The sequence below is a fragment of the Plectropomus leopardus genome, chromosome 2, assembly GCF_026936395.1.
Source record: "Plectropomus leopardus strain MGB_pleo_1.0 chromosome 2, ASM2693639v1, whole genome shotgun sequence".
NCBI classification, from domain to species: domain Eukaryota; kingdom Metazoa; phylum Chordata; class Actinopteri; order Perciformes; family Serranidae; genus Plectropomus; species Plectropomus leopardus.
Window position 1 is genome coordinate 35407206 of NC_142177.1, and position 26999 is coordinate 35434204.

The window sequence follows — 26999 nt, forward strand, 5'->3', positions numbered from 1 at the left end:
TCAAGTACATTTTCCTGATTATACTTACTTTTATTTAAGTATCATTTCAAAGCAGGACTTTTACTTAGAACAGAGGATGGTATTAGTACTTTTACTTTAGTAAAGGATCTGAATACTTCTTCCATCACTGGTTTCAGGTGTGTGTGTGTGTGTGTGTGTGTGTGTGTATCTTGCCCTTTAACGTAGATGTCGGAGGACGGCTGACCGGTGAACGGGTTGACATCGTCCAGAAACACGTCGTCCGTGTTCCAGATGATCACGCGTAGCTCGTATCTGTTGTCATGGAAACAACAATAAAAATTACAATTGGAACTCTTTTTCTATTTTTTTTCAATTTTACCATACTCAATAGATAATTTTCATCTCCACTTTATGCAATAAATTCTTTTGAAATTCGATTCAAATACTATTCTATTCAACTCTTCTGCAGTAGATAGATTCTATTAGACTCTACTTCCCTATATAAAGATTGTAGTTGACTCTACTGCACTCGATAGATTGTATTCAACTCAGCAGTACCCAATAGATTTTATTTGACTCTACTACTCGGTAGATTTAATTCAACCCACTGAACATGATATTTTCTACTTGCCTTTACTGTACTAAACAGATTTTAGTCAACTCTACTGTACTCAACAGATTGAATTTGACTCTATTGTACAAAATAGATCTTTTCAACTCTACTTTCCCATATAGATTTTATTTGCCTCTTCCGTACTCAACAGATTGTGCTCAACTCCACTTTACCCAAAATATTTTATTTGACTCTAATGTACTCAGTTGGGTCTATTTAAATCTACGGTACACAATAGACTGTAATTGACTATTCTACAAGCCTTTATAGACTCTATTTGACTGTATTCTAATACCTATATAGACTCTATTTTACTCTGTTCTAATAGCCTATATTGACTCTATTTGTATCCACTGTGCTCGATAGATTCTATTCAGCTCTATTGTGCTAAATAGATTTCTGTTGGACTCTTCTCTACTATATCGATTCTATTCAACTCCACTGTACTCTATAGATTCACTTCCACTCAACAGACTCTGTTTGACTGTAATGTACTTGATATATTTTATTCAACTCTATTGAACTCAGTAGATTCCACTCCACTCTAACATAAACAATAGATTCTATTTAACTCTACTGTGTTCAATAGTGTGATGACCTACTGTTCAGGTAGGCGGGGCTTGATGTCAATGGGGGGCGGAGTCGGGACATCATTTGGAAACATGTCTATCCACATATGAAGGTAACCCTGGAACAAACATACACACACACACACACACAGAGACACACACACACACACACACACACACACACACACACACATACACACATATACCGGTTGCAGTATGTTGTTACCGTTTATGTGACTGTTTGTATTGTACTTACTGTGTGTGTGTGTGTGTGTGTGTTTTGGTTACCTGTGGCAGTCCAGGTTTGTCCTGGTTCAGCAGGGACCGGATCTCAACGTGCTCTGGGACCAGGTTCAAGGCTCCGGGGAGGAACTCGTTCATCTCCCCCCAGCGCCGCAGAACACTCAGGGCTTGGTGCTGCTCCATCTCCGCCTCCTCCTCTGGAGTCCGCTGGTTCTTCTTCAGGAGATCTGACCACAACAACAATACTGTTTTATGACTGTTGTGGTGATTAGTAGAACAAGTATGTGATATGTGTCCACAGAAGGACAATTATGGACTGTTTTCTTGCATTTTGTACATTATTATTACATCATAAATCTTAAATTAATAGGCTATTATTTGCTTAAACCACTGAACTGGCCAGGCTTGTATTTGTGACAGATATGGGACAGGCTTTTATTTTCTTTTTCTTTAAAAGTGTTCCTCAGCAAAGATGGAAATAAAAATTACTTCATTAACCCTATTTTTTGTCTCTCTTGTTTACTCTGCCAGTATTTCTTCTGTTTTGGTGCTCATGGTTTCATGAAAATGGACTTAAAGACTCAATTGTAGAGAATCTGACCAAGCTAAACATATGTGTAGCATGTCCATACTGAAAAACATTTAAACATTTATATTTGTATGCAGTTAACTAACATAATCTCCAGCAGGTAGTCAACAACCCACTTTCATACATCAAAAAAAATCTTTAAAAATAAACTTGCCTCTAATTGAGACAGGCCTTTATTTGTGAGCATGTGTAGCCACACTAGGCTAGTGAAACGGACTGGTTGTCTAACTGGACTACACTTATATTTAAAGTCTTACGGTATATAAGGACACCTCAGAATAAGAAATCTGTAATTTAACGATGAACTGCGTCTGGTTAGGTCTACATGTCCGTCCGTTCTACCTTCAGGTACTGCGTCAGGTGGGATCTTAAAGATTTTGTTGAGGACTTTGACCTCAGACGTTCTGTACTCTGGAGACGAGATGCCGTTCTTCCTGCAGAGCTCAGCCAAGATGGTCGACGGCTTCTTTGCATCACGCCACGTATTATAACCGTCACTGCGGACAGAAGCACAAGAACACTCAGATCGCCAGGTGCACATTTAAAGAGACAGATACTCCACTAATGAAGTACTTAACACATACTGTAGTTCTAATGTGTTGTAGTGGTACCAGTGTTCAGGTTATGGTACCACATGGTCATTTTATTGGTTCTTAAATGTTTTATAATGTTGTGTATGTGTGTGTATGTGTGTGTATAATGTAATATGCTGCAGTTCTGGTACGAGCATGTCATAGTACTGGTACTAATGTTTCTTGGTTTCAGTGCTCAAGTGTCTTAAAACTGGTTCAAACATGTTGTAGTACTGCTTCTGATGTGTTTGAGTTCTGGTTCATACTGTTTTAGTTCTTGTACTAACATGCCACAGTTTTGGTACTACTGTGTCATCGTACAAGTACTAATTTCCTCTAGTTTTGCGACTAATATGTCCTCCCACTGGCACCATGGTGTTGCTGTCCTTGTTATAATATTGCACTTTTTTTTACATTAATGTTCTAACACGTCATCGTTCTTGTGACGCTAGTTGTGTCTCCATTGCAGTGTGGGTCCCCTGTAAACCACTAGACTCTGGAGTTGACATATGTCGGAGAAACAACTCAGCAACACAGAGATAATTTCATAATAAAAGTTATTGACTTGGGTTACGGTATTATGGTATTCATGTCAACTGCTGTCCATATAAAGTGACCTAGATTAGTTAGAAACGTTTTATTTAAGCAAAAACCCTGATTACAAGTCAGGTAAAGCTGTTTTTAAGCTATATTTTAGAGGTTTAAAATTCATATCTTTGAAATCATGGCTGGCCTTATCCGTCTCCATTGCTCTTTGTTGTCATGAATAAACTGGAAACAGCAATCAACCTCTTGTTTAAACGCTCTTACCATTACAGTGCATCTTCTTTGTAGCTTCAAAGCACATAAACACAACAAAGTTGGAAAAACGTCTTTCCAACTCGGAAAATTTTAAAAACTAAAACTAAAAATGGCACTTTTTTTGTTGACATTATCTTCTGCTTTCAGTCAAACCCAATCAGCACCGAGTCCACCTGAAGCCAAACCCAACGTTTTTACAGGGACTGAAGTACCTACCCCGAGGTGCAGGGACATGGTGCGCCCCCATAAAACTCCTCGAAAACTGTCCTACAGGGGAGGTTACTGCTGTGGAGACACACACCAACGGGCAAATCCCCGTAAAACTAACCCCGAGCTCCTGCAGTGGAAACTGGTCTACTGTTTCTAACATGACCAAGTTTTAGTTCTTGTACTAGAGTTACAAGTTTGGTGGTAATATACTGTAATTTTTGACACTATTGTGTGATAGTACCAGTACAAATGTATCTTAGTTTTGGTTTCATTATATCCTACAGTTTGTACTGTCTTGGTTCTAATTTCACATCTAGTTTCACACAATATGTCACATTTTTTAACACCAGCATGTCATTGTTTTTGCTCTAATGTTGTAGTTTTGGTACTAACATGTTGTAGTACTAGTTGGAACATGTTGTTAAACGTGCTCTGACACTGATGGGATGTAGTTGTGGTACTAACGTGTCGTAGTAGAGAGCGAGACCGCAGGTGGCTCTGTGGCGGCTGTAGAAGCGGTTCTCCAGATCGACTCGCGTCTCTCCGATGACGTCATCAGACCCTATAATGTCGTGGTCCATCACTGTGACAACCAACTCTGTCTCCATGGGGAAAGACAGTGTGAATTCAAACATCCTGAAAGGAAACATCAGACACACAGACTGTCAAAAAGACAGACAGACAAGAGAGCGATAGAGGGTTGGACAGGCACAGTAGACAGACGGGTACTGACTCTCCGAATGTTGGGTTGAGCTGTTTGGGGATGTAGCGATCTTGTGTGTCCAGTGACTGCTGTCCAGCTTGGACTACCAGATACGGGTCTGCTTTACCGTTGGGGTCTGTGGGAGCCAGATTGGTGGCCTGCAGGACACAAACAGAGACAGTAGAAGTCACACCCTTAGAAATAAGGGTTCTTCCAGAAGGACTGACCCAGGAATGCTTACTTCAGATTTGAGTCTTAACCCTTTGAAACTGGAGCAGATTAGCTTGATTTCTGTCAAAAAATAACCAAAAAATAACTTTGAAAAACAAACAAACAACCTACATTTTAAATATGTAATTATGATAATTATAAAAGTAGTTTTTTTTCAAGCTTTTTTCTTTAGACAATTTTCCCAACTTCAAAAAAAATATATATAAAAAATAAGTTCCTAAATCTATTCAATTTTCACAATTTGTGGAAAAATTCTTACCAAGTTGCTCATTAACCATTTTTTTTTTTTTTTTAAGAAATTGCACCACATTTGTCACAGCTTTAAATATTGGTGTAAGGCGTCTGAAAGCAGTACAAAAAAAGTGATGTTGCTCCAGGTTTCAAAGGGTTAAAGGGTTAAATTCATCGCCAGTTTCAAGTCATTGTAAAGGAGATTTTGTAAACTGTTACACTGTACAAGTGAGTAAGAGACAAAGACAGGCTGTGAATGGACAGAGAGACGGGTACCTTTACGACGTAGACTCGGACTAAGACTTTGATGGGTGAGTTTTTGGGGATTCCGTTGGTGATCTGACACGTGGTGTCTTCTTCATCTCCGGGATCTAACGGATAAACCAGAAAGGAGCCCTGGGGATGCAGAGTATGAGATATTGAACACGTTTCTGCAGAGTTACAGACAAACAGACGGACACACAGACAGACAGCTTTCCATCCGCCGTACCTTATATTTTCCCATCAGCCTCTCCTCTTCATCCTCCTCGTCGTCCTCGATGCTCGCTCTGCCTTTATACAGCGGGAAGATGTGCAGCCAGTCCTGAAACTGACTGAACTCTGACTCCAGATCTCCTCCGTACAGCTGAACAAACAAACAGAAATTTATAAAAAAAAATATGATGTTCTGTCCTCAGTGGTGGACGTAACAAAGTACATTTACTTAAGTACTGTACAGTTTCTGAGTATATGTGCTTTACTTAAGTATTGTGTTTTTGGAAACAAGTATTGTACACTTGTACACCATCAGATGATTTTTTCTTTTCTAAAATGTAAAAGTTCAAAAACTGTGATCTTGCAGTTCAGCATTTAGTTTGTTTATCATTATTATTATTGTTGTTGTTGTTGTTGTTGTTGTTATTATTATTATTATTGTAATTATTATTATGATTACTATTAATTTATTATTATAATTATTATAATATAATATAATATATATATATATATATATATATATATATATATATATATATATACATATAATATAATATAATTATATTATAATTTATTATTGCTATTTATTAGTATCTCTTAAGTATTGTATTAGGCGTCTGGGAGATGCTGTTGTTGACTTTTTAAGATAAAGACTGATTCATATCGTTTAAAGGTTTGATTTCTTTATGCACAAACTTCATCACAGCCTCATAAGATTCTGTAAAATTATTGTGACAACATACAACAATACGCTGAGATTGTGCTCTAAATATTAATTTTTTTTTTAAAGCATGTACTCCAGCATGTATTGGAGCAATATTTGACCAGGAGTACTTATACTTTGACTCAAGTGCCAAAGCTGTGTACTTTGTCCACCACTGTCTGTCTTAAACAATAAAATCCACTCAGTTCTTAGTACAGTCTGGATGAAACTAATCACTTTATAATAACCAAAATGTTTTTTTGTTCTTTATTTCTCCTGCAGGTTAGCATCTACAGCTACAGCTCTACAGAGCTGCAGTTACCAGAGACACAGTCCTTTCACATCACACCGGGGATCAGAGTACATGTACGGACTGACGGACTGGACAGCGAACTGTTAATCACAGTGACCTCACACCTGTAGTGTAGCAATCTTCTTGCGTTTGGGAGGCGCAGTCTCCACCACCACGATTTCCTCCTCCTCGTCTTCAATGTTCGCCATGGTCAGATTCCCTCCATCTGAGCAATGACACCAACAATCACATCTCTGTTACCATGGTTTTATCTTTTACTTTTTGAATAATTAATTTAATTTCCTGGTATGTATGTGTTAGTATTCAACTTTTTTGTGTGTCTCTCGTTATGTTTTACTGCCAAAATCTGGTGGAAAGCTTTCCAGGAGAAGCTGAAGCTGTTATTAAAGCAGTTTATCATCCGATTATCAGGGCAGACATTTTGCATTTTGCTGATTATCTGTATTGACGTTTTACTTTAATGTTTGCCAATAAAATTAATAAATTAAAAAGTGCAAAGAAAATGTCAGCATGAGAGGAACTTTTACATTTTTGCTAAACTTCTTTAAAAAAACTTTCTGTATTTGACGTTGAAAGTCGTTTTGATTAAACATTTGCTGACGGCATTTGTTATAAATCAAATTCGAAATTTTGACAGAGATTTTAATTTTTATTGTAAATGCATATTGGTTGGGTTATCTGTCTCATTAACTACTAATAATCGGTATCAGCCCCAAAAAACTAATATCGGTTGACCCCTAGAATTGGAATTACATGGTCAGTTATAACACGGCTGCAGTCATCTCATCTCCGCAACCTTCGACACACAACATACAATTCATACCATATACCAGTGGTTCCCAACTGGTGGGCTGCAGCCCAAAAGTGGGTCGCGGGTCCATTCTGAATGGACTCTTGAACGTGTTAAGTTTGCGAAGACAAAAAAACGAAATACTTGAAGTACAGTGAATATCCAGCACAGAGCTTTTATTTCAAAGTGCCATTTCTGTTAATTCTTGCAATTTATTTATTTCTTTGTGTTCCAAGCGAACATGTTGTGTATATTTTGTGAAATAAAATCGAATACATGGTAATTAACTTAGAAATCTGGACCCTGCGGCCAAATCTTTATTGGAACACTGATTCTGAAAATCTGCTCTCAGACTGACATGAACATCGTATCGATAATCTCCTGTGAGCTGAACTTCTGTAAAAACTGCACTGACTTCTTACATTTTGAGATAATTTTGGGGGAGCAGTTTCAATTACTGCATCTCAGTCATAGTTTTATCAGAGCAGCGCCTAGTGGACATTAGACAAACTGCTCCTGAGGACACTTCAGGTCTGACCTGTACCAGCTGTATGTGCTAAAATAACTTAAATAATTCTAATTGAATAGACAAAATAGACAAAATACACATTATCATTATGAAATAACAAAATATGAGTTAAAACTGTACCTGTCTCTGCATGTTCTTCCATCTCCTCCATCTCCGCCTCTGCAGCCTGCAGACGGCCAACACATCAGAAACAGAGAGTAAAAAACTGATTTAATAATAAAAGAAATTAATTTTATTGTGGAGGTCAAAACACCTGTCATATAAAAAAAACTGGGCCATTTTTTAGTTGCACGGAGAAGGGAAAACATCTAAAAAGGTCAAAACATCATTTAACTTTATTGAAATTAACTAAAAAATCAGGCAGTATGACAGTTTGCTCCATTTGATCTTTGTTTGGTTTCCTGTATTCACAAAAGACTGAAGGGGGGAAATTTTTGCTGTTTTTAGCTGTTTTGTTGTAGTTATAATATTTTAAATCACAATTACATTCTTGCATTCTTGTTAGGTAAATCATAATAATGATAAAACGTCTCCAGTCTTTCTTCTTTTTTGAGTATCGCAACTCCATACATGTAGTTTCCACTTTAGGCACTTTTTTGAAAATGAGAAAGTAAAGAAAGACTCGAAGAAGAATGAAGAAAATAGCACTACATTGTGGAGGTACAACAAAAGACTACACATAAAAATTAAAATTTCTGTACGCCCTGAATATGTTCATCTTTGATCTCTTATTTGAATTATTTGCTTTTTTTCTTTTATTAACCCTTTGAAATCTGGATCAACACCATCTTTTCTTGTGCTGCGTTTGCACGCCTTTTAAAAGTGTTAAAACCTTTAACCCCCCCCCGAGCAAAGTGGTTTGATTTTATTTACATAAATTGTGGGGGGAAAAGGCAATGAGCAACTTGGTGAGAAATTTCAAGGAATTGCAAAATTTTGATAATTAATAATAAAAATTTATAATAAAAAATGTCCCAAAACTATATTTCTAATTATCATAATTACATACTTTAAATTATTTTACAGATTTTTTAAAATAATTTTGATTTTTTTCCAGGTAATTTTCTTATTTATTTATTTTTTGTTTGTTTGTTTTACTTTCCCTTTAGTATTTTTTTGTCTATATTATTTACTTTTCACCAACTTCTTGCTAAGTTTTAGGTCGCTTTTTCTTAACTTGCTCATCGCCTTCTTCCCATTTTTGAAAGAAATCAAGCCACTTTTCCAACACATGATAAATCAGTGTCTCACCTGTTTCTCCATCTCCTCCAGTGAAGCGTAATATTTGGACCACCAATCCAGCTCCTCCTTCTCAGGCGGCTCCTCCTCGAGGTCCTCACCACCTTTTATCAGCTTCTTCAGAGGAGCCTGACGGAGTTTCAGTGAAAACAGAAACTCATTTTTTAAATAACTGATCCGGTTTAAACTTGTCTGAACAGTTTTATGTTTTAAACACACAGAAGAGGAGATTAATAAACGTACATTAACCAGCTTGATGGGGTTGATGGGAATCTTCGACTGTGCGACTGACAGGCCGCTGAGTCCCATCCGCTTCATTGACATCAGAGTGTCGGTCTTCTTTGTGTTCTGCTTCACTGGAGAAACACGAAAGAAAAACTGCGTCCATAAAGACCATAACAGAGACGTCAGCAATGAGCTGTCAGCGGTGCAGCTGATGGCAGAGTGAAGCTGGAGTTCAATCTTTGTAGAAATCATTGGATAAATGCACAAATTTGAATCAATTCACTGTTGGATTTTGAATTAATTTTAAATGAATTAATTGCAGGAAATAGCATGTTAATCTGTAGTAACATCACTTTTGTTGCGCTGCCACCTTTTACTTGTGAAAAGCGTCTGAGCTAATTGGTGCAATTTCTTTCAAAAACATGGGAAAAGGGGTTATGAGCAAGAAATGTTCCACAAATTGCAAGAAATAAACAGATTTAGAAAGTTTTTTTGCTTTTTTAAAGCTACGGAAAATTTCCAGAGAAGTTTATTCATAATTTCCGTAATATGTTGAAAAATAGTTTACAGAATTATTATTTCTTTTTCTTTTTTTTTTTTTTTATACTAATTTCATGTTAATTTTCTTTTTTTTTTAAATTTAAATATTCTTTATTCATTTCATTTCAAGCTGCTAATTGCATTTTTCCCATGTTTTTGAAAGACATCAAGCCAATTTGCTCAGGTTTTAAAGGATTAACGGAAATATAATCAATCCATCATTTAACCCTTGGTACCTTGTTTTGTTACTATTTGGTGCCTTGTTTTCACTATTTTTACTGTTAATATTGTTCTTTTGCTGCTTATCTTGTACACACCTGGCTGCTGTAACAATGCACATTTCCCCATTATGAGACTAAAGGATTATCTTATCTTCTGCTGCCTGAAAGTTATAATGTATTCAAAATAAATCCTCCATCATTTCTCTGAAAACTCGAACCTTTTGGTTTTGGCTCGTCATCTTCATCATCTTCCTCCTCCCCGAGCTTGTGTGGCCCATAGTCCATGAGGCTCTGGACCACGTGGGTCCCGACCAGAGCGAGCCGACCAAACGCCCGATGCTCTACCACAAACACCGTCAGAGGAGGGTGAAGGTAGGCCTGCTCCGGCAGCTCCTGATTGGACCAGGAAAGAGAAGGTTAGCCTCGGGCACGTTCAATCTCAAAATGACGTGAAATTAATTTTGCATCGGTTTCACACCGTTTTCTTTGAAATGGTGTGAAATGGTGAGCAACAGACTTTGAGGTCGTTTTTCTCTTGTAATGTGACACGTATGACACTGACTGACCACGTCCATGTAGAGGACCAGCTCTTTGAAGTTGGAGTGAGTGCTGTAGCTCTCCATCTCTTCAGACTCCAGCTGTTGTCCTGCACACTCCACCATCACTTTGGGACGCTCCACCTCAAACAGCTGCACCCGCTTCAGATCCCGCAGACCCCAGAACAGCACCTGAACACACACAAACACACACACAGGTAGGATGAGTTATCCCACAGATGATGTGTGTGTGTGTGTGTGTGTGTGTGTGTGTGTGTGTGTGTGTGTTTCTGTGTGTGTGAGACCTCGATCCTGAAGGTCCTCAGAACAGGGCGGACTCCCTCTGGGATGATGTAACAGCTCTGCTCCTCCAGGTAGGTCAGCTCTTGAGGGTCCACACTGCTGGGGATGCAGGGCTGCAGGGGCGATAAGATTTTCCAGTTCAGTACCGCGAATTCGAGAGCGAGAGAGAGATGCCTCTCAGACACGTTGACGACACCCTGCACCCCAGAGTTTGGGTGACGGAGAGACCTTTTAACCGTTAAAATTGGTCAAATTTTGCTGTGTGTCTGAAATAGTAAGTGTCCTTATTATGTGAGATATGAAATTCACCCAGGACAGATCTCCGCTCTGGGTGAGCTGCGGCTCATGCGAGCGTCACCAGGGCCGGCTCTTGGCATAGGCGATATAGGCGGTCGCCTAGGGCGCCATCTGCTGTAGGGGCGCCACCACGCCGCCAGTCCCCCTGGGCCTCAAGGGAAAATAATAATAAAATAATAATTTTTTATGCCCACTGGCGCCCTCACTTAGTGTTTTCTGTCTAGAAAAAAATATATATATTAACATTACAAATAAATAAACAGTGACACGTTCCTAAATTATGTGTGAGCACGGGATGTGTCGTTATTGGGTGCGGAGGTGCGGGTTAGGGTTGGGGTGCCTAGGGCACCAAATTGGGTAGAGCCGGCCCTGAGCGTCAGTGATGATTTTAGAGACCGAACGCTGAGCGTCATCAGTATTTTTTGAGAAAAAGCGCTGAGCGTTATCAGTGACTTTACAGACTGAATGTTAATCATCACTGATGAGTCTAAAGACAAAATGATTAGTCACTGATGATTTTAGAGAAAGAACAGTGACCGTCATTTATGATTTTAGATTAATAACCATGAGCATCATTAATCATTTTAGAGACAGAACAGTGACCGTCATAGATGATTTTGGAGAAACAACTGTAAGTGTCATCAGTAACTATAGAGACAAATTAATGAGTGTCGTTGAGGATTTCGCACTGAGCGTAGTCGATGATTTTAGAGACAGAACGGTGAGTAAATAGAGACATTGAGAGACACTGATGGATGGACAGGTGTCACCTCTCCAAACCCAGAGTAGTCCAGCTCGATGAGCTCGAAGGCGGCAAGCAGCTCGCCAGCAGGCACTCTGCCCATGCTGATGTCATAGAAACGGAGGCGGGGCTTCTGGTAGTACTGCTCCACAGATTTGATCTCCGGCTCGGCAAACGCCCGACCCAGAGACCTAATAACACCCTGCACACACATATACACACAAGCAATTATGACATCACTTCCTGAATGTGCAGAGACGGCGGCAGACGGCGGCATGAAAAATGTCAGCGTTACCATGGAGTTGTGGTCGTAGACGGTGATGGTGATGAGGGGCGGGTCTTGTTGGAGCTCCTCCCTCGTTCCCTCCAGAAGAACTCTGTCAAACAACAAACACTCGCACCAGGCCGGAGACAGAGTCTCATACAACACCTGAACACACACACACACACACACAGAATACGTATCTAAATGTGTGTGTTAAAGGGACATTCCACCTATTATATACATGTCGTTCAGTATACATGTGAAAGCAGCTGTGTAATAATCTCCGCAGGCTGTGAGACAATAAATCAGAAAGCCTGTGTACACACTGGTCACGTGGAGTTTGACAGAGTCCAGACAGGAGGGGTCTAATGGCAGGCTTTCCCACTGCATCATGGGAAATGTACAATTCAGCAGTATTTATTCATAGCGTCCAGAAAACTCAATTTATAATTCTCTTACTTACTTTTTTTAGGTAGTTTTTTTTGTTCTTTCTTTTTTCTTTTGCTTGGTTTTTGTTTTGTTTACTTATTTTTTTGTGCAGATTTTCCAGTAATTTTTTTTTTTTTGTAACTAATTTCTTGCTGTTTTTGGGGCCATTTCTTGTTATGCTGCTCATTGCCTGCTTCTTGTGTTTTTCTAAAAAAAATCAATCCAATTTTTTCAGTTTTCAAAGGGTTAAAATCAAAATAAAAGCAGCATATCTCACAGGTCATAGTTGGAAAATACTACGTTGGAATACAACGCAATATAAAAATCCTAAATCAAATATGCTGTTTACATGATCATATTCAGAAACATACCCAGTGTGCTCAGGCATTTAAAAAAAGAAATTAAAACCTTTTAATCAGGGAGACAGTTTTATACCTACCCGGGTAACCTGGCACTGTGTCGAGAAGACGACCTTAAGGAAAGGATCTGATAGGCCGTTATCATCAGCAGCCATCAGGCCACGCCCCTGGTACAGGTGACATCGTAGCTGGAAGTACCTGCTGTCTGCAGACAGAGAACAAGAAAGGTGAAACTGATACCTGGGCTTTTATTTTGAAGGACAAACTTTTCTCCATTCATTCTAACATCAGACATGAAGTCCTGAGCAGTTATCTTGTGCAGACGTCACTGCTTCCTGCTGTCTCACCCTGACAGGACAGACTGACAGGAAGCTTCCTCCTCCCCGCGGGGACCAGCCTCCTCTCCTCCTCCTCCTCCTCGTAGACCGGCATAAACTCATCCGGCAAGCAGCCGGTGGCTTCTTTACTGTACTTGGCCAGACCGAGCCAAAGGTACACCTCCAGCTTCGCAAAGATCTCACTGGCTGAACTCCCTGGAGACTGGACAGACAGATGGACAGACAGACAGACAGAAGATTTCAGAGAAATGTTGACTGTTATCAGTGATTTTAGAGACAGAAATGTGAGAGTCATCGATGATTTTAGAGAAACAGCGGTGAGTGATATCAGTAATTTTAGAAACAGCAGAGTGAGCATCATTGTTGACTTTAGAGACATAAAGTCGAGCGTCATTGATGATTTTAGAAACAGAATATCATAACTGATTTTAGAGAAAAAACAGTGATCACCATCGATGATTTTAGGGACATAACAATGAGCATCAGCGATGATTACAGAGACAGATTAGTGAGTGTCATCGATGATTTTACGAACAGAACACTGAGCAGCATAGATGAGTTTAGAGACAAAATGGTAAATTATAGATGAGTTTAGAGACAAAACATTGAGCTCAATCGATGATTTTAGAGAAAGAACGGGGATCACCATTGATGATTTTAGAGACAGACTGGTTAGCTTTATTAGTGTTTTTTTGAGAAAGATAGCGAGTGTCGTCAAAGATTTTAGAGACAGAACAGTGAACATCGTACGTTTTTTTTGAGAAAGAATAGTGAGCATCATTGATGATTTTAGAGGCAGGATGATGAGCGTCATTGATGATTTTAGAGGCAGAATGATGAGCGTCATTGATGATTTTAGAGGCAGGATGATGAGTGTCATTGATGATTTTAGAGGCAGGATGATGAGTGTCATTGATGATTTTAGAGGCAGAATGATGAGCGTCATTGATGATTTTAGAGGCAGAATGATGAGCGTCATTGATGATTTTAGAGGCAGGATGATGAGTGTCATTGATGATTTTAGAGGCAGGATGATGAGTGTCATTGATGATTTTAGAGGCAAAAGGTTGATCCTAATCTCTGACTTTCGAGAAAGAACGCTGAACGTCATCGATGAATTTAGAAAAAGAACGGTGAGTGTCATCAATGATTTTAGAGACCATATGGTAAGCCATTGATTACTTTAGAGAACGAACGGCGAGCATCACTGATGATTTTAGAGACAGCACAGTGAGCATCATCGATGTGTTTAGAGACAGAATGGTGAGTTTCATCAGTGTTTTTTGAGAAAGAAATGTGAGTGTCATCAAAGATTTTAGAGAATGTTGAGCGACGTCGGTGATTTTAGAGACAGAACGTTGATCCGCATTGATGATTTTAGGGACAAACCGGTATGGTTCAGATGGTTTTTTTTTTTGAGAAAGAACATTAGGAGGGTTACCTTCATGTACAAGGTGGTCAAACGGCCACAGTCCCGCCCCCTCTGCTCCTCCACCAATGAGAAGAGGATAGAGTAGGCAGGGATCCTGACATAAGCCAATCGCTTGCTTCCACTCAGCAACCATAGAAACGCATCCGGGAGGGTAGTCTGGGGCTGGAGGGAGGGTGGTGTAAATGTCAGACCTCAGAAATACTGAACACACTGATGCCTTTTTGGTGACCTCTCTATGACCTCTAACCTCTTTCGCAAGTAGGCGGAGTTTCCGTAGGAGTTTCCTGCCCTCCATCAACCGCTGCTTGGTGGTCCGCCTGGTGATCCTCCGCCGCGCTCTCACGGCCTGTCTGGCCACAAAGACCTACAGAGAGGCGGACACCGAGTCAGTCAGGCAGGTAAAGAGTAGGGCTGGCCGATAAAACGATAACGATAATTATCTTAAAATTATTTTTTTCAATTATTATATAAAAAGTATTTGATAAATTCTCCATATAATCAATTCAGTCATATGGCGGAAAAGCACGTTAACCCTTTGAATTGTGGATCAGCATCACTTTTCTTGGGCTGTTTTCAGATGCCTTTTACACGTGCGTAAACACTTGAACCTTGTGCAACTTGGTTTGATTTCTTTCAAAAACATGAAAAAAAGAAAATGGGCAACTTGGTAAGAAATTTGTATATTTAGAAAACAATTTTTAAAACACTAGGGAAAATTATATTTATAATGATCATAATTGCCTATTTAAAATTATGCTACAGAATTAATATAATTTTTAAGCACTTTTTTGGGTAATTTCCTTGTTTGTTTGTTATTTTTTTTAAACTTTGTTTTTCTTTTATCTCTAATTTTCAGGTAATTTTCGTGTACCTTTTTTTTTTTTTTACAAATTTCTTGCTAATTTTGGGGTATTTTTTCCTAAGTTGCTTATTGTGTTCTTACTATGTTTTTGAAAGGTTGCTCAGGTTTCAAAGGGTTAAACACCAGTTACCATCCACCATAACCAGAAAACGAAGCAGAAGGTGAAACTGGCCTCCTTTTGCAGCCCACTAAAGCGCATCGCAACATTTTAACATGACAGCTTTGAACAGGCGCATTATTTGTAGTATGTAGTTTTGACGATGGATGACGTTACCCCGTAACTGACACACACACAACGTTAGCAACAGACGCTGTGTCATTAACTCATCTAATGTTTAAGTTAGAAGGTTAACGTGACTGACTAACCTGCTTTTTCATATAATGACACGACATAAAGTAACTAAAGGTGGCGTGAACAAAACTTTGAAACATTTCATCTCCTGTTAACACGATTTCTCTTGTCTTGTCTCTTTGTCGGACATTAATATATACTGATTTAATTATTTTCATGACATGATTTATTGTATGTGATGTTTTGTCTTTTTTTTTCATGTGGACCCTGAGTCTGGAATAAAGGACTGACTGACTGATTTCCGACTTCTGACTTTCATAGTTTCTTTATATCAAAGTCCATCTTTTGTTATATTTTTGATTGAGAAACAGCAGAAAAGGAGATAAAACTCTTACAAAAAGTTTGAAACTATTTGACTTTGACTTGCTCTTGAACTGATTTTTTTGTCTACTTATTGCTTTATTCATTGACATCATTTTGACTGTATATAATTTACCTCAGATAAGTTAAACGCTCTGCAGTTTGGCCGATATTTGTCTGACAATAAATATTAGGCACAAGCTACAATCAACAGAATGATTTCTCCAACTTTTACTTGGGACTAAAAATCAGCCTTTAAACTTTAAACTTTAAACCTTTAAAGAAATAAAGATTTGACCTTTTTTTCGTTGATAATTATCGGTAGTAATCTATATGACATTTTTTTCCTGATAACATTTTTAGCCATTTCGCCGAGCCCCGGTAGAAAGATTGATTAGTGAGAGCAAAATCACCAAATTCTTCTTGATAAACTCCTTCCTGCATCTGTCCAGGTTGTTGGGACGGGACTGAGACCTCCTGTCTGCGATGACGTTAAACTGTCTGCAGAGAGACGTACAAGGGGACAGACAGCGAAACATTTGGATAAATCAAATCTTAAATCAAACTAAATCTTTTCTTATTAAGTTTTCAGAGGACTGACTTGCAGGAGGCCACCAGCTCCAGCAGCACCTCCACCAAACGCTCCTTTGCGTTACTCTTCGGTCTCCTCATCAGACGCTCCACCTCATCGAGGCCAATCTCCTAAAAGAGGAGTGGAGAGCAGAGCAGAGGACGAAATGTGACCACAGTATTTTAGGAATTATATGAAACACATTATGTCAATATGCTCTACCCACCAGCCTGTCGGCCGTTTTGCTCAGCCAGTTCGCCTGATAAAGACGAAAGCTGTGATCTTCAAACTGACTCCAGATGAACAGACATGGCTTCTGTTTCTCAGAGGGAGGCTGGAGAGGAATACACTGAAACGACCTGAGAGACGGACGGACAGGATGCAGACAGTCAAGCAGAGAGACAGCAAGTGTGTAGTGTTTGTGGAGTAAAGCCTCCTTCCAAAATCGCTACCGCATCTTGGTATTCAGATTACATCTCGGTACAGTAGTGCAGGGATACGATAGGTTGCCTGTTAGCCATTTTCTTATTTACAGTAAAAATAAAGTGACCCACACTGGGAATTGTTTTGTACTTTTAGTATATATAAAGTACCAGGGAGCATAAAATAACAACAAAACAGAGCTTGTTTATCAAAAAAGTGCCAGTGGAGGATCCATGCACCTGTAGACAGAAATCCTACAGATGTCCTAAAATCCTACAAATGTCCTAGAATCTTGAAACGTTCTAAAATCCTACAAATATCTTAAAAAACGTGGTAAAATCCAAGACATTTCCTAAAATCCTAAAAACACGTATGGGGCTGCCGTGACTGGCTCATGGCCTCCCATCATTTTGCAAAACTGGTAAGTTTAGTATCCCTGTAGCAGTGCTTTAAATAAACTACTTTATATTCTGCCTCCACTCATATGCACTCACAGAACAGAAACTACCACGCAAGGCACTGGCCTTACTGTCGGGAAGCAACTGGGGTTCAGTGTGTTGCTCAAGGGCACTTTGGTAAAAGATCAAACAGCCAAAACTGTGATCAGTGGATGACTTGCTCATCCTGCAGAGCATCGGCCATATGGTGTGTTTCCACCTGCAGGTCGGTTCAGTTCAGTTTGATACCCATTTTTTTGTGTTCCCGTTGTGAAAAGTTGTGGATGGTACCTTCAGTACCTTAATTCTTCATCACCCCACTGTTTGGGGTGTCTAGCACGCACTCTGTTGATTGGTCAGTAGAGAATCAACACTCTGCTGTTGCAGCTTGTTTAACCTCTATTCATACAGTTTTTTATGCATTAGATAACTATAACTATAAAATAAAAGCATCTAGCAGCAGCTGTAGACTTAGGAAAAACAATAATTCAATTCACTGAGCCAGCTGCCAGCAGCTTTTAAGGTGTAACATGTACTTGTAATGTTACTGAACCAATGAGATGAAGACATGAATCCATCAACCCACCTTAAATTGCAACATAACAGCTGTGACCATCCGTCTGTTTTTAGTGTCTCTCTTGGATGACATACACTTTTAGTAATGAGAATTTAAAAATTTTAAATTAACATCAACCGGATAAAGTGAACCTCTTTTATTCTGCTCCTCTCTTGGGCGTAAAAAAAAAATGGCAGAGCGTCGTTCCTGTGCGCTCCAACAGCACTAAACTCCCACAGCTGCCTGACAGGGCTTCAACGAAGAAACCCGCCGTTATTAAATATCCCACAGACTTCGGCCATGTTGTGTCTGCATTAGTCGCAGCGGTCACCTGTGCGGGTGCAGAGGTCACTTACCTGTCGTATTCGGTGGGTTGAGGTCTCGTAGCAGCCGTCACAGATCTGATCTCAGGTTCGGGACTCAGCACCTCCTCTCTGTCCAGCTCCTCCTCTGACTCCAGCAGACCCTGCACCTCCTCATTCAGCTCCTCCCTGCTCCTTCTCAGCTCCTCTCTGCTCCTCCTCAGCTCCTCTCTGCTCTGGCTCTTCTTGGATCTCCCGACACCCACGGCCTTTCCGTTATTCCCTGTCAGAAACACAACAGCTGATGGAGCTCTGGGGTTTGACGCAGGAAATAAAATTACACACCTGAAACCAGATAGTCAAAGAGTCCTGCACAGGTCGGACTTTCAGCACAGGGGCTGCATTTCTTGTATAAAAGCTGCTATACAAATAAATGCAATTATTATTACTATTATTATTATAAGATTACAGCTGAAATCGATAGTTAATTGATCAATTAGTCCATCCACATCAGTTGTGTAATTTTCAATCGACAATGGGCAAAATATCTTCAAATTCTGCCTTTGTATTGTGACAGTTTTCCGCTTTCTTTTGTCTCGTGTTATAGTAAATTAAATATCTTCAGGTTTTGTGCAGTTGATCGGACATTTGAAGTTTAGTTTTGGAGTTGAAAAATTATGATAGATCAGTACTTTCCTTTTCAAAGATTTTTTTGGGGTTGTTTTTGCCTTTAATTGATAGGACAGCACAAGTGTGATAGGAGGAGAGGGGGGTGACATGCAGCAAAGGTGCAGTCAAACCCACGACCACTGCAGCGAGGACACAGCCTCTACACGCGGGGCACCTGCTCTATTCACTGAGCCCCCAGGCACCCATGATAGATCATCACTTTCTGACCTAATTTGTTCATCAGGAAAATAATTGTTAGATGAGTCTTTAGAGAAAAAAATAAATGTTGGTTGCAGTGCTAAAACAGACAGTCCAGGACACACGAATTACCTATGGAGAGTTCAAAGGCCACTGGTCTGGTTCCTACAGACGGGTCCATCATGGTGACTTCAAACAGAGATGCAAACAACAGAAACTCCTCCCTTTGTCCCAAGAAACCCTGAGGACGAAAAACATCAACAAAAATCTGAAAACTACAGGAAGTCACTCTGTGCGTCATCCAACACCTCCTCATCTGCAGCTCCGTCTTGTGGAGCGAAATTCTGTCCTCTTTTGTTTGCCTCGCACTGTATATTGTCACACTTGTGCAGATAATAAGTAGTTTTAAAGGTTGTTCCTGTCACCGCTATGCAGATGATATTCAGTTGTACATTGGGGAGGAGGGGAGAAAACAGAGGAAAATGGGTAAACAAATAAACAAATAAATAATTAGAGAACAGAGGGAACAAAGAAAAATAAAGGCGGGAAGAGCACATGGACCTAAAGGAGCCCAAACAACGTACTGTATTTGTTTATTCCAAAAATTCAAAAGTAGAAATGAGTTACTTATTCTGAAATATTAGATATCACACACACAAACAAAACACAGTTTGTTTAAAATGACTCATTTGTGGTGATGATGATTAAGATGATGGCGGCGGCACTGACCTCGGGGAGCGGGTGGATCTCCTCGACCTCCACGGTCACGGCCTCCGGCACCTCAACTCCCGCTTCCCCTGACTCGTCCATCATTCCGCTGGAAGCCGCAGTCGCTACGGTAACAACAAGTAAACAAACCGTGACTCCTTCTGCTTACTCTTTGGCTAAAGCCAAACGAGAATCTGTATCTGTTCTGTGAAACATTTTCCAATAAAAAAGAAATATAGAAACTTCTGATCAATGCATATCAATTTCAGGCTGAAAATAACAATTTCTGATGACCGATTTTTTCAGCTTAAGCCACACTAACCTCCAGCTCTGACGGCCCATTACGAGCACAGATATGAGTACAGATCATTTAGAACAAATGCAACTACAGATTCAGATACAAATACGGATACAGACAATGGTGTACTCACTCATTCCTGGTTTCAGTGCACATCAGAGATGTCTGAGCTTTGTACTGCAGCATAGCATCATTTTATCATGATGAATAAACGATTGTAGGAAACTATATCCTCTTCTTTAACCCTCTGAAACCTGAGCATTTTGGTTTGCAAAAAACGTGGGGAGAAGGCAAATAGCAACTTAATAAGACATAGCTAAAATAAACCAAAATTTTGTAAAAAAATAAAATTTTAAAAAGTTATAAGAAAATTACCTTGAAAATAAGCATAAATAAATATAATGTAATGTAATATAATATGACATCATCTCATATAATGTAATATAATAAAAAAAATAAAAAACAAGAAAATGACCCCAAAAGTGCAGAAAATTGAAAAAAGAAAAGAAAAAAACACATATACCCCGTTAAAAAAAATCATATAATAATTTTCAGGTCTTTTTCTCGTCACCTTTTACTAATTTGTTGCAATTTGTGGGACATCTTCAGTCAAGTTGCTAATTGCCTTTCCCTATGATTTTGAAAGAAATCAAACCAATTTGCTCAAAAGTGTTTGGCAGCTTGTAAAAGGCATCTGAACGCAGCACAAAAAAACTGATGTCAATACGAGTTTCAAAGGGTTAAAGTTTAGTTTGGGAGCATCATCTGGTGCACCGACTCTATTTTTGTATCTATTTTTGTTCTGTCCAGCACTGAGCATTTCACTGTTTTTGGATGCTACTAGACTTTTTTCCTCAAAGAGTCATTTCTCAATTTAAACTCACCTTCCTTAGTCTTCTCCTTCTTGCTGCTCCTCTTCTTCCTCAGTCCCAGCTTCCCCAGCGCCCCCTTCATCTTCAAGGACACACATGAAGGAGTCACAAAAAGAAGATAACAACATCCCGACTGTTACTACAGCTCAACTCTCACGAAAAACAGGAAGTAGGAGGTACCTTTCCCAAGGCGGCGGAGGGTGTGTCCTGGCTGACGGCAGCAGGTGAGGAGTAAACCTCCACGGTGAGAGCGAGGAGGATTCGACCGCGGTAGAAGATTCCTTCACCCAGACCCTGATTCAAAGCCTGGAGGACAGAGAGTTAGTCCCGCTCAGTCCGGATCTGTTTTATTTAGTTTTATTACGAATGAACAATGTCTGAACAGTAAATGAATTGTTCAGTTTTCACAAAGTTAGACGATGCCACTCTTTACTGGAAATATGAGGAAACAGTCAGCAGCCAGTTAGCGTAGCTTAGCACAAAGACTTGAACCACAGGGAAACAGCTAGCCTGGCTCTCTCCAAAGTAGTTTTGTGCTGGACTATTTTTGGTTGGATGCCCTGACTCTCTGAAGTCTGCACTGGTTACCTGGCAAATGTAATGACAGGGCTCATTTCACGTTCCAGACAACACGAAAGTTGAAATATTCCGACCTCCTACGAAAAAAAGTACAATAAAACGAAACTCAAAGTCGGAGTTCCTACTTGTCACACAACAATAGCAGCATCCACGGAGGCGCACTTCGCAAATGGTAAAAAAACAACAACTAAAAGGCAAAATAAAATATATTTGCATGTATTTCATCAAAATAATACATCTACTATCACATAGTAAAACCTGTAAATTAATGTCAAAATACATCACCATCGTTATCAGGTAGCTGGTTACGGTAAACAGTCTCCGAACTTTGTCTTCTCTGTACGAAAGTTGATTTGGAAAGCGTTGAAAAATTTAAAATGCCAAAAACTAAAGGTAAAAAGTGATAACATTCAGAAATATACAACGTTTACTGTGACCTTATGCATAGTTTTTCCTCTGTTTTGCTCATATGTGCAAGGAGGCGGTCCCACTGACGGTGTAATTTTCCACTGACGAGCCACAGAAACACCAGTTCGTCACCGTCTGCCATGCTTTTTCTTTACGTTTCGTGTTCCTGGAACGCTTGGAAGTCGGAAATTTCAACTTGGAAATTCCAGCCTCCAAATCTGAATGAAACGCAGCATTCATTCAGTTTTTGAGATTTAGAAGTGCTAGTCGGAACATTTTGGTCATCTTTGGACTGAGTCGGGCCAGCTGTTTCCTGTCTTGATGCTAAGCTAAGCTAATCATCTACAGGCTTTCATCTATTACATTTAACATACAAACATGAGAGTTTTCTTCTCATTTAACTCTCAGGACGAAGCAAATTAGTGTGCTTTCCAAAATAAATTTTTTTAAATGTCTGGTTTACCTGGTGGACGTCTCCGAGGGTGGAGTTCTGAGGAGAACCGTAAAGGTTCACCCAACATGGACCGAAGGTGGGGTTAAACCCTGCAGACAGACAGAAACTTCCAGTAACTCCTCAAATTAAAACGAATAATGGCTGGTGGAAACACATGCAGGCTGGTGTCTATTAAAGGCTCAAAGAAAAAAAATACACACATTATTTAACAACACCTGTTTCATCAGTATTAAATTAATACAGTTTCTATTTTGAAACTGTTTTCACTGATTCCTGTAGCTTTTACTTACAATACTTCAATACTTTTGATTTCTGTAAACCCTTTGGAACCTGAGCAGATTGGTTTATATATATATATATATATATATTGTGTACATATAAAATATATTATAAACTCTGTATGTGTGTGATTATAAATATCATTTTCTGGACATTTTTTCTACTTTTTATTTTTTAATAATTTTCAAATGATCATCCCCCCGTTGGTAAAAACAAATTTTCAGGTTATTTTCTGGATAATTCTTGCCAAGTTGGTCGCTGCTGTTTTTCCCCATGTTTGTTTTGTTTTCATCAGTCAATCTTTAAATGTGTACCAGGTAAAGGAGGAATAACTATGCATCCTTTAAAACACCAACACACTTTTGATGTGAAGTACATAAACCCCGTTAAACATCGTACCGTTCCTGGTGGGGTCGGAAATTTGCTGCAGGTCCAGGAAGTGTGTTGCCAGGGCGATGTCTCCCATCTTGGCATCATCGAGGACCTGGATTCTGATTCGCTGAGCCAGAGGAGGAAACTGTTCAATGAAGGAGATCTCCTCGTTCCAAACTGGACAGCTGGTGGCGCTGGCGACCGACGTCTCCCCTGCAGACACACACACACACACACACACACACACACACACACACACACACACACACACACACACACAATAAGCAAATTTCACATTTGGAAACTCCTTGTTGTATCAAAAGACAATTGATGCTGGGCATTTCTACATTGTGGTTATAGTACTTTTATCTGTGTAATGGATGTGAGTACTTCTTTCAACATTGCCAATCAGTGACATCCAACTCTGTAAACTCCACCCAAAAAGTTTCCCCCAGAAAAAAGACCTTTTTGGTGCCTTGAAATTATGGCTGTCAAAATAACACACTGATTTCGATTAATTAATGACAGAAAAAAACACACTTAAAATTATTCAACTAGTCATCAATTCACTCATCTGCAAAAATTCAACTGAACTGAATTTTTAAAAAATACTTTCACAGTAAAAATTGATGTTTGCGATTAATTTAGATAAATTAATTACTAAACATGTAATTAATTGGATTAATTTTTCTCAAAGCTTGACAGCCCCTTGAAATGTAGTATGGAAGATAAATTTAGTTTCCAAGTTACTGTAAAGATTGTCATTGTGGGCTGCTCCCTCCGAGACAAGAATATGATAATAATGATAATGATAATAATAATAATAATAATAATAATAATAATAATAATAATAATAATAATAATAATAACTTGATTTAGATAACACCTTTAAATAAAGAGTTTACAAAGCGCTTTGAAAAAAGCGATACAAAAACAGAAAACCAAACAGTCCTATTGAACACAAGTAAGAACAAAGTAGGGTAGAGTTGGGACAAAATTAAAAACCAGAGCACAAATAATGCGAAAAGCAGGACGCATAATATTAATATTAAATAATACAAAGAAACCAAGAACCAAAAATAACAGAAACAATGAAAGCTATCAGATACAAGGAAATAATATAGATAAAACATAAATTGAAAAGGTAAAATAAAATAAAATAAAAACAAATAAAATACAGAAAGAAAGAAAAAATATATATATAACTAACAACAAATGTATATACACTTGTTTGATTACCTGTTGTCCAGCGAAGGTCACCTGTACGTAGGGATCAATGAAGACCGTCCGGTCAGTGACCTTCGACATCTTGGCCATCAGTCCCGCCTCCATCGTAGGCAGACCCTCGGCTCTGTAGACACGGACACGGAAACGAGCCCACGGACGCTCGACGGCCATACCGCGAGGAAGCAGCAGGTTCCTGCGAGAAAGACAGAAGTTCAAAACCTGGAGCCGATCACGCCAGCTGCTGAAACTCATGTTACCGTAGTGACGACGTGTTCTCACGGACTTTTCTATGTCCTCGCTGGACCCGGACGTGGAGGACGGTGGCAGACTGGGCATGCTCAGAGCGTCTCCCTTCATCAGCACGCTGAGGCTGGCCTTGACGTAACCCTTGATCCCTGACCTGGTGTCGGCCGGGTCGGTGAGAGGAGCCCACTTCTGGTAGAAGCGGTGGTCTGGAGAGGTCAGAGGTCAGAGGTCAGTGAGTACTGTGCAGTATTTTGATCAGAGTACTGCAGTGTGAGCAGGACTGGTACCTGGCTGGTTGTACACGGTGGAGATGTCGATCTTAAAGGTTCCTATGTGGGTCAGCAGGAAGGCCAGAGTCCGTCTGTGGAACACCTGAGAGGACAGTCACAGGTGTTCAATTAGGCCACGCCCACTGTCTCTCTCCATGGTAACAGCAGTAGAAACACAAGTGAAAAATGAAGACAGTAAAACTGACCTTTATCTCTATGACTTTATCAAAGAGGATCTGAGGAGTCTCTTGAAACTCAAACTGGAAGTTCTGAAAGAGGAGAAGAAGTCAACAGATGTGTCCTTATTATACTGTTGTGTACTGTATTCTACTGTATTCTACTGTATTCTGCTGTACTCTACTGTACTGTATTTAACTGTATTCTACTGTAATCCACAGTACTGTATTTCATTGTACTCTGCTGTACTCATCTGTAATGTATTTTACTGTACTGGACTCCACTGTATTGTAGTTTACTGTACTCTCCTATACTCCACTGTATTCTACTTGACTTCAATGTACTGTATTTTACAGCACTGTACGCAATTGTTTTCTACTGTACTCCACTGTATTCTATTGTACTCCTCTGTACTGTATTTTTTACCTGTATTACATTGTACTCCACTGTATTCTACTTTAATCCACTGCATATCACTGTATTTCACTGTACTGTATTTTACTGTATTTGTCTGTATTCTACTGTACTCTACTGCACTGTATTTACTGAACTCTACTGTACTCGATCATAGACTACTGTGCTCCACTGTATTCAGCTGTACTCAACTGTATGCTTACTGTGCTCCAATGTACTGTATTTTACTGTATTCTAAGGTATTCCACTGTTTTCTACTGTTCTCTACTGTACTGTATTTTACTGTATTCTACTGTACTCCTCAGTACTGTATTTTATTGTATTCTACTTAACTCCACTGTACTGCATTTTACTCTAGTCTACTGAACTCCACTGTGCTGTATTTTACCATATTGTATTGTACTCCACAGTATTTTACTGCACTCCACTGTACTGTATTTTACTGTATTCTACTGTACTCCTCAGTACTGTATTTTATTGTATTCTACTGAACTCCAAAGTACTGTATTTTACCATATTGCATTGTACTCCACAGTATTTCACTGCACTCCACAGTACTGTATTGTACTGTACTTTACTGCACTCTCCTCTGTAGTACCTCGTTGTAGAAGGGGCAGTTTGTGGATTTCTGCGTCACGGTGTGTTTTTTCTGACCTCCCACTCTGATGAAAACTGCAGGGTTGATGTTCACTCCAACCAGCTTCTGAGCCTCCAGGATGTTCACATTCACCTGCGCACAGACAAAGACACTCCCGCTGAGTGCTGAGCACCAGATTCGATGCAGATTCTGCCTCAGCGGTGGAGCAGTGCTCAGGGATGCTGGAGGGTTTGTGAAGTTTGCCTGTGTTTTGTGGAGGCGGCTGCAGGAGGACAGTGTGGTCGGAGCGCTGCCACGTGCGGTCTTTGTACAACCAGAGCCAGAGATGTGTCTGTTTTATCAGATGTGAGGTAAACCATGCTCTCAGTGGGAAATATCTGTCTCTTCACTTGATAAATGTTACATTATGTTTATCAGCTTATCTTAAACTGTGTCTGTTTGCTGTTTGGCGGTGGGCAGGAAATATGCTGTGGCTTTTAGAGCTTTTTCACTGAAAATATCACAGCCTTTTTACCACGCCACAAAAACCCCACTAACACCCGCTAACATCTGGCTTTTTAATGTAATGGAATAGATTACATTCGACATTCACACCTGCGTCATTGACTCAGCAGGAATCACGGGTATTTATCAGCTCCAGCTATAATTGGCTTTGATGGAAATGTGAACGCTCTGATTTTAGCTCCTTTGCCAGCGTGATGCAGTGATGCACCGACACAAAATATCCATCTCATCTCCGCCCAAATAGTCCTGAAAAATCAATCCAAATAAATCTGCCTTGATTTTTCAAAAGGAGACTGACTAAATAATATTATTTTTTTTAAAAAAAGGAACTTCCTCTATGTTGCTTTCTAATGTTTACTAACATGTTTTCCTGCCTGACAGTGAAGTCGAGCATGACATACCAAAAAAAAAGAAAGAAAAAGAAAACACACACACACACACACACACACACAGAAAGACATACGTG

At 39.5% G+C, this 26999-nt stretch overlaps 1 protein-coding gene across 1 annotated transcript in view; it reads right to left on the minus strand.

Annotated features, from left to right (window-relative positions):
- The window catches only part of fer1l4 (fer-1 like family member 4), a 42513-nt gene that overhangs the window by 5112 nt on the left and 10402 nt on the right, over positions 1-26999 (minus strand). The window contains exons 10-45 of the mRNA XM_088069517.1: positions 26030-26161; positions 25047-25109; positions 24859-24943; positions 24609-24777; positions 24337-24518; positions 23126-23311; positions 22457-22536; positions 21187-21312; positions 21019-21088; positions 19858-19961; positions 19261-19369; positions 18316-18544; positions 16770-16902; positions 16574-16674; positions 16386-16473; positions 14706-14822; positions 14468-14620; positions 13036-13228; positions 12769-12893; positions 11931-12065; positions 11664-11837; positions 10599-10709; positions 10324-10485; positions 9976-10150; positions 9015-9127; positions 8784-8900; positions 7653-7698; positions 6318-6418; positions 5214-5348; positions 5000-5119; positions 4292-4419; positions 4024-4194; positions 2318-2472; positions 1432-1613; positions 1177-1262; positions 175-273 (exon numbers count right to left, since the gene is read on the minus strand). Of these exons, the coding sequence (XP_087925643.1) occupies positions 175-273; positions 1177-1262; positions 1432-1613; positions 2318-2472; positions 4024-4194; positions 4292-4419; positions 5000-5119; positions 5214-5348; positions 6318-6418; positions 7653-7698; positions 8784-8900; positions 9015-9127; positions 9976-10150; positions 10324-10485; positions 10599-10709; positions 11664-11837; positions 11931-12065; positions 12769-12893; positions 13036-13228; positions 14468-14620; positions 14706-14822; positions 16386-16473; positions 16574-16674; positions 16770-16902; positions 18316-18544; positions 19261-19369; positions 19858-19961; positions 21019-21088; positions 21187-21312; positions 22457-22536; positions 23126-23311; positions 24337-24518; positions 24609-24777; positions 24859-24943; positions 25047-25109; positions 26030-26161 (4655 nt within the window). The remainder of the gene's footprint in view (positions 1-174; positions 274-1176; positions 1263-1431; positions 1614-2317; positions 2473-4023; positions 4195-4291; positions 4420-4999; positions 5120-5213; positions 5349-6317; positions 6419-7652; positions 7699-8783; positions 8901-9014; positions 9128-9975; positions 10151-10323; positions 10486-10598; positions 10710-11663; positions 11838-11930; positions 12066-12768; positions 12894-13035; positions 13229-14467; positions 14621-14705; positions 14823-16385; positions 16474-16573; positions 16675-16769; positions 16903-18315; positions 18545-19260; positions 19370-19857; positions 19962-21018; positions 21089-21186; positions 21313-22456; positions 22537-23125; positions 23312-24336; positions 24519-24608; positions 24778-24858; positions 24944-25046; positions 25110-26029; positions 26162-26999) is intronic.